Source organism: Otolemur garnettii, unplaced genomic scaffold (assembly GCF_000181295.1).
Source record: "Otolemur garnettii isolate 467f Iridium unplaced genomic scaffold, OtoGar3 scaffold00089, whole genome shotgun sequence".
Classification (NCBI taxonomy): Eukaryota; Metazoa; Chordata; class Mammalia; order Primates; family Galagidae; genus Otolemur; species Otolemur garnettii.
The window spans coordinates 3,395,837-3,403,853 of record NW_003852484.1 but is presented as its reverse complement, the minus strand read 5'-3'; the positions used below and the strand labels follow the sequence as shown (position 1 = coordinate 3,403,853).

The 8,017-nt window shown below is 41.9% G+C and overlaps 1 protein-coding gene across 5 annotated transcripts in view; it reads right to left on the bottom strand.

Annotated features, from left to right (window-relative positions):
- The window catches only part of PARP9 (poly(ADP-ribose) polymerase family member 9), a 33,681-nt gene that overhangs the window by 17,558 nt on the left and 8,106 nt on the right, over positions 1 to 8,017 (bottom strand). For all 5 annotated transcript variants that reach the window (XM_023516307.1, XM_023516309.1, XM_023516310.1 and 2 more), the window contains exons 4-6: positions 5,684 to 6,531; positions 2,458 to 2,676; positions 564 to 776 (exon numbers count right to left, since the gene is read on the bottom strand). In XM_023516307.1, the coding sequence (XP_023372075.1) occupies positions 564 to 776; positions 2,458 to 2,676; positions 5,684 to 6,531 (1,280 nt within the window). The remainder of the gene's footprint in view (positions 1 to 563; positions 777 to 2,457; positions 2,677 to 5,683; positions 6,532 to 8,017) is intronic.

The window sequence follows — 8,017 nt, the reverse complement described above, 5'->3', positions numbered from 1 at the left end:
GCGGGCGCCTAAGCCAAGAGAATCGCCTAAGCCTCCCAAGTAGCCTAAGGAGGTTGCTGTGAGCTGTGATGCCAGAGCACTCTACCGAGGGTGATAAAGCGAGACTATCTCTACAAAACAATAAAAAAAAGAATGAAGAGAAGACAAATAACTTGTTTTAAATAAAAGGTGTCTGAGATGACGATCAGAAATCCAAGTAGAAATGAGAAAGGGTTGGGGATGTGGGCCTGAAGTTGGCTCAGAAGACAGGACTTTGAGGACGTTATGGCAGAAACCTTAAGAACAGATGTGTTCTTGGAGGAAGAAAGAAAAGAGCAGAACAGAGAGAAGAATAAATGCCAACAAAGGATAAGAGAGAAGCTAGATAGTAGGGTAAATATGGCTCATAATGACATTCTTTACCAGCTCAGAGGTAGGTAATTTATAAAAATTAAATTTCACCAAGTTAGAATACCACCACACGGTACAGCACCTATCCCCATGTCTTACATTGGTGATACCAAACAGATGTTTAATGAATGAATTTTAAAAAACTGTAGGACATTACAAAGATATTAACCTACCTTATATAGATCCAATTCTGCTGGAAAGATCACAAAGTTTACAGTTAATTGTTTTTCTGAATGGTATTTGGCAAATCTTAAAACTTCCTCAACCATAGTCTGTGCTGCTATTTCCTTCTGTATGCGCATGCCTCCAGTGCCAAGGGCAGGAAAGGAAATGGAAGTTATATTTTCCTGGAGGCATTTTTCCAAACACTGGCTCATAGCCTTTCTCTGTAGGAAAAACACAAATTTAAGATCAGCCTCTAGGCAAAAATAAGACTTCAATGACCCCTTGATCCTGCCCCTATTTTACAACTACAACCTCCATTCTCTCTCAGAGACATGTTCATGCTTCCTCAGAGGGCAGAAACAGTCTGATTCCACAGGGAACCCTCTATAAGCAGCGGTTTTCATCCTGTGGGTCGTGACCCCTTTAGGGGTCGAACGACCCTTTCACAGGGGTCACCTAAGACCATCCTGCATATCAGATATTTACATTACGATTCATAACAGTAGCAAAATTACAGTTATGAAGTAGCAATGAAAATAATTTCATGGTTGGGGGTCACCACAAGATGAGGAACTGTATTCAAGGGTCACGGCATTAGGAAGGTTGAGAACCACTGCTCTATAGCTATATAGTTAGATAATGAGAAAATGAAGTAATAAGTGGCCCATCTGTGCTATTCAGGACACTGGGCACCACAATTTCTTCCAGTTTATGTGGGCTTGCCCAACAAACATGCTGAGTCAGAGAGTCAATCATCAGTTTGTCCCCACACACTTGCCACTTCTAGGGCAATATGAAGATCTAGAAGTTTACCAAAGGAGATAATTACAATAAGAGAGCAGTGTTTATTCACTGTCATTAAGATCTATCATGTAATTTCTCTTGGAAAATGCTAATATTGGCTCGGCGCCTATGGCTCAAGCGGCTAAGGTGCCAACCACATACACCTGAGCTGGCGGGTTCGAATCCAGCCTAGGCCCGCCAAACAACAATGACGGCTGCAACCAAAAAATAGCCGGGCGTTGTGGCGGGCGCCTGTAGTCCCAGCTACTTGGGAGGCAGAGGCAGGAGACTTGCTTGAGCCCAAGAGTTGGAGGTTGCTGTGAGCTGTGATACCACAGCACTCTACCTAGGGGGACAGCTTGAGGCTCTGTCTCAAAAAAAAAAAAAGAAAGAAAGAAAAGAAAAATGCTAATATTTTTGGCAGATTTAAACTTCTATTAGCTTTTCAACATCAAGTTGAAGATCAATACAGGAAGGCTGTGTGTGAAAGGACTTTGGAAAACTGAGGGATAGAGAAATTGGAGGACCAATTTGGGATTAGAGAGAGTTCTCTAGTCAAAAGAGGGCAAAAAATGGTGAAGAAAAAAAGACAAAGTCAGAGGTGGAGATTAAGTTTCCTCTTTCCACACCGGAGTGGGTTCCCCCCGTTTTTTAAAGCTAGTGTTTTATGTGCCTCAGCTGAAGAGTCAGCCAGAGCCAAGCTCCACAGCAGGCACAGGTGGGAAGAAACCACAGGTAACAGATTTCACTGGGATGATGCTGGAAATCCCAGCTCCACCTGAAATTTACCAAGGGAGCTATGGAAAGGTTGAATCCCCTGCCCACTAAGGAGAAGGCCTACAGGGTCACTGGATATGATGAGCGTTCAGACTGAGGGAGTTCTAATGTTTTAGTGTCTATTTGCAGTATGCCAGTGTTATGTGGGTTATGTAACATTTTAAATTAAACTTCTTAGGATAACTTGTGACAACTGTACTTGTTCAGTATTTCAGGTATTCACAAGTGTGCTAAAAAATAGGGACTATACCACTCAACAATATTTCATGAATGTAATGAAATGATGGGAGTTTAACAAAGACTGTATGGAGCTACATAAAGATACATTCATTTTGAACTTACCAAATGTGTAGTATCTGCTAAATGCCATAGTACATGATATACATATCGACAGGACAAGTTAAATCCTTCAGTGACCAGTACCTCCGGGAAAACTCGCGATGGTTTAATCTTTTTGTTTAATTCCAATTTCATTTCAAATCCTGCTTGTTGTACAATTGATTGTGCCACAAGTCCTGGCACACTACTAAACGGGTCTACAGAATTAACAATTACTTCTGTCTGAAAAGGGAAGGACAGGACTTACTGTTAAATTCCTTCTTAAATGACTAATTTAAATCCTTATTTCCCTGAGAGCTTTGGAAGATAATTTTTGAAGATCCTAAATCCACAAAAATTCATGTAATCATGGATAGAAATTCATATTTCCCTGCTCCCTGCCACCCCCTCTACTTATTCCCCATTAATTCGCTACACACCTAGATGCATGCCCAGACCAGGTCTTGGGGCTAAAGAAATGAATAAGCCACAATGCCCATTCTCAAAGGGTGATCATTTGGTTGCTGTGAAACTGTCTGTCCTATTCAGAAATTACGTAAATACATGAATGATATAATTTTTACTACAAACTTCTATTAACCCCTTCCTGGATTACACCTCACATATTTCTAGACTTTGAGCATTCCCTGATTTGTTTTTGGCTCTATCAATAAATAGATTGATTCTCTGCCCCACCATCATCACTTTTTGCTATTTCTATATGGGATTTTTGGTTTGTTTTAAACAGAGAGGAAATTAAATTCTTCAGGAAATTTCTACTTCTTTTTTTTAAAGACAGAGTCTCACTTTGTTGCCCTCGGTAGAGTGCCATAGCGCCACAGCTTACAACAACCTCCAGCTCTTGGGCTTAGGTGATTCTCTTGCCTCAGCCTCCCCAGTAGCTAGGACTACAGGCACCTGCCACAATGCTCGGCTATTTTTTTGTTGCAGTTTGGCGGGGGCTGGGCTCAAACCCGCCACCCTTGGTATAAGGGGCTCGCACCCTACCCACGGAGCCACAGGCGCAGCCCATGGAAATTTCTACTTCCTAATGTTTTTATGGTTTAAGGTAAATAGTACATGGTTAAAGAAAGTCCAATCCTTGGCTTGGCATCCGTAGCTCAGTGGTTAGGGTGCCTGCCACATACACGGAGGCTAGCGGGTTCAAACCTGGCCTGGGCCTGCTAAACAATAATGACAACTGCAACAAAAAAATAGCGGGAGGTTGTGGTAGGTGCCTGTAGTCCAGCTACTTGGGGGGCTGAGGCAAGAGAATTGCTTAAGCCCAAAAGTTGGAGGTTGCTGTGAGCTATGATGTCATAGGACTCTACCAAGGGTGACATAGTGAGACTCTGTCTCAAAAAAAAAGAAAAAGAAAGAAAAGAAAAAGTCCAGTCCAAATGAGACAATAAAAAGGTCTTCAATGAAAAGTAGGCCTCCCTTTTGGTAGGGTCCCCAGATCCACCCCGTACCCACCTATTCTATAGGTGCCCACTTTGACTAGTTCTTCATCTGTCTTTTCAGAAATAGACTGTATTTTTGGTAATATCATCTCCTAGTTAGCCCTCACAGCTGTGCTAAAGGTAGCTGTGCTATTCCCCTACCCCATGCCTGAATCCCCCTAATCATTCTGATAGCTTTAGCTCTCTTTGGGGGTAACTTAGGTAATTCTTACGGATGTTAATGTATGCTTCACTTTAAAAGATCACAGTTAGAATTTGCAATTTGCAGGTACTGGAATCCTTTAAAATGTTTCAATTCCTAATGCTGTTGGCAATAAATAAACACAATAAAATTTCAGTTAAAAAGATGCTATTCAAGTAGGATGTTTCCACTTTTAAAATTAGTATGTTAATGACATCTTGAATAAATATTTCACTTCCAGGGGTTCCATCAGTCTTCTCTCTAATTGTCTTACAGGTAATAAGTAGTATTTTTACTGATGATTAAGTATATTTGATTGTGGCCACAAAGGTCTTAAGTGTGACATCATTGATCCAGAAAATAAAAGAATATAGGTTTATATTCTTTCTCTCTCTCTGTCCCAGTCCCTGCAACTTGCTGCCCCCTCCACTTATTCAGCATTAAGTTGCTGAACAACTTGATGTTTGCTCAGACTAGGCTTTGGGGATGAAGAAATGAACAAGCCATGATGTCCATCCTCAAAGTGCTATCTAGCAGGGGAGCTGCACTAATGCAGAAATACCTATGTTCAGGCTTGCCCTGACTCTTTCCTCTCCCCGCCAGTGTCTTCACATATTCACATAAATATGACATTTTGTCTTACTAAAATATATTTTCAGTAATAATATCCTGGTGTTATAAATATTATTTTTGTTTACCATTAATAAATTGACTCAGAAATGCTGAGATGGTTTTTCTCTCCAATGAGATTTTTCAAATAAAGACATTTTTATGTAAGAATATTTTAGGTCTCTTTGGATTAAAGACTATTCTAATTCCTGATGGTGCCCAAGAATAACAATAGCAATAATTATATGTATCATGTACCAAGCACTATTCTAAGTATTTTATGTATATTAATTGCAGCTCTAAGATACAAGTGCTATTATTATCTTCATTTCGTAGATGAGAAAACTGAAGACCAAAAGATAAAGTAACTTGCTTTGGGTCACCCAGTTAATAAATGGCAAAGCTCGTATTCAAATCCAGATGGCATGACTCTGAAGTCCATATGCTTTTTTTAATTTCTTCCTTCCTTCCTCCCTTCCTCCTTCCCTTTTCTTTTTAAGAGATGGAGTCTTACTATGTTTTCTAGCCTAGACTTAAACCTCTGGGCTCAAGCAACCCCTCCAGCCTCAGCTCCTGAGTAGCTGAGGGCATATGTGCCCATCACCGTACATATTCTTTTTTTTTTTTTGTAGAGACAGTCTTACTTTATAGCCCTCGGCAGAGTGCTGTGTCATCACAGCTCACAGCAACCTCCAGCTCTTGTGCTTATGTGATTCTCTTGTCTCAGCCTCCTGAGTAGCTGGGACTATAGGTGCCTGCCACAATGCCTGGCTATTTTTTGTTGCAGTTTGGCAGGGGCTGGGATTGAACCCCCCCCAGTATATGGGGCCGGCACCCTACTCACTGAGCCACAGGTGCCACCCCAACCGTACATATTCTTAACCCTAACAAGATGCTTTCTACACAGCATTGCACAGGATATACTTGAAATATATATAATGGGCGATTAACAATTCCAGGATCACCTATGGCAAGAGCCTAAAAAGTGAAGACTTACCAATTGGCGTTCAATACTGCCCTGGACAACCTGGAGAGTCAGATTGTTCATAACCATTGTATCAGAAGGATGGGTGGCTTCTTGATTCATCCAGGGCCCCAGCTCATTTTTCCCTAAGGCGCGTTCTGAAGCAGTTTTAAAGGCAGCAACAGTAGGATCCTCATTGCTTACCAAGTGAATTTCTTTCAAATTACCGACCATTTGCTTGTTTTGCAAATTAAACTGGATAGTATCTACAATAGTCTGTGTGCATAAGTCCAGAGGGAACCTGAAAATCCCAGAGCTCACTGCTGGAATTGCTACTGTCTCAATGGAAGTATTTCTATACATGACATAATCCAGAATATTTATAATGGCTGTCTGCAGCTTATGGATACATCCCTGTGGATCCATTTCCCTCCATATGGGCCCAACAGCATGGATGATCTCTTTGCAGGGAAGCTTCCCTGACCCAGTGACAGCAATCTCACCAACTGGTATTTTACCACTTCTGGAAACAATTTTTCTGCTCTCTTCTAGGATTTCAAAGCCACCAACTTTCACCAGGGCCCCGGCCAGGCCTCCCCCATGTATAAGGTCTTCATTGGCTGCATTTACCACAGCATCAACAACATGTGTGGTGAGGTCATCCTTCCAGACAGATAACTCTAGCCTAGGAGTCAGCTTTTTTCTAAACACTTGCAGAGATTTGCTGTTGACTTCCAGGGCTGGAGAGACCAGGGTAGAGATACAGCCAAACTTATTCCAGAGGACTTCATGTAGCAGGCTCTCATTATTTTTTAAAATGTTGAAGTCATGGTGCTTAATGGGAATTTGGTAACTATAGTTTCCTCTGAAAGTATCAGTCTCTGGAAAAGGAGAGAAGATTAAAAGATAAAGAAATAAGCAGGGTTCCTTTGGAAAGGATACAATTCCATTTCATACCAGGTGACTGAGTTCCCTATGTGCATAAGAGAGATAAACTTTCTGAAACCCCCGTCCTGATTCTTCTCACCTAGACATGTAATTAGACCAAGGATATTCAAGAGTTTTCAATGGTAGGTCACTCATAACATAGATAATAAGTACCCCATAAGTGGTAGCTACTATGATACAGTGATAGTGGTAAGGAAACTGTTTATATGGGGATATAGAGGCTCATGAAATTGTTTGTTTTAGACAGGGTCTCATTCCATTGCCTAAGCCAGAATACAGTGGCATCATCACAGCTCACTGTAACCTCAAACTCCTAAGCTCAAGCAATCTTCCTGCCTCAGCCTTCTGAGTATGGAGGACCACAGATGTGCTCCACCATGCCCAGTTAATTTTTGTATTCGTGGTAGAGAGGAGGTCTCCCTCTGTTTCTCAGACCAATCTTGAACTCCTGGTTTCAAATGATCATTCTGCCTCACCGTCCCAATGTGAGCCCTGTTCATGGCTGTAATCCTAGCACATTGTAAAAATTCATGGATTATGCCTGGCCATGAATTTTTTAAATGTATGTAAAAACAGTAAGCTTGGAAAGACCCATGCTTAGGGCACCTATATTGGAAGGGACTTAATTACGAATCAAAAATATGTAGAGACTTCATAACTTTTTTGCTTTCTTTTGGTGTCTTAGTTTGTGTTCTCAGGAGTAGACCCTGAGACAAGGATTTAAGTATAAGTAGTTTGGGAGGTGATCCTAGAGTATACCAGGAGTTTGTGGTGGGGAGGGCAGGGTAGGAATTTAAGACAAAGTACATGAAGAAAGGATATGTTAAGGTGGGTGGATTGCCTGAGCTGAGGAGTTTAAGACCAGCCTGAGCAAGAGTGAGACCCTGTCTGTAAAAATAGCCAGGCATTGGGCAGTGCCTGTGGCTTGATGAGTAAGGCGCCCGCCCCATATACCGAGGGTGGCGGGTTCAAACCCCCGGCCCTGGCCAAACTGCAACCAAAAAAATAGCCAGACGCTGTGGAGGGTGCCTATAGTCCCAGCTACTTGGGAGGCTGAGGAAAGAGAATCGCTTAAGCCCAGGAGTTGGAGGTTGCTGTGACCTGTGTGATGCCACGGCACTCTACCAAGGGTGATAAAGTGAGACTCTGTCTCTACAAAAAAAAAAACAACTGCTTCTCCTCCATTACCAAAACAAAACCAAACAAAAAAACATATTCAGGCCGAGTGCAGTGGCTCAAGCCTGTAATTCTAAGCACTTGGGAGGCTGAGGCGGGTGGGTTGCCTGAGTTCACAGGTTCAAGACCAGCCTGAGCCAGAGCAAGACCTTGTCTCTAAAAATAACTGAGAATTGTGGCAAGCACCTATAATCTCAGCTACTTAGGAGGCTGAGGCAAGAGGATCACTTGAACCCAAGAGTT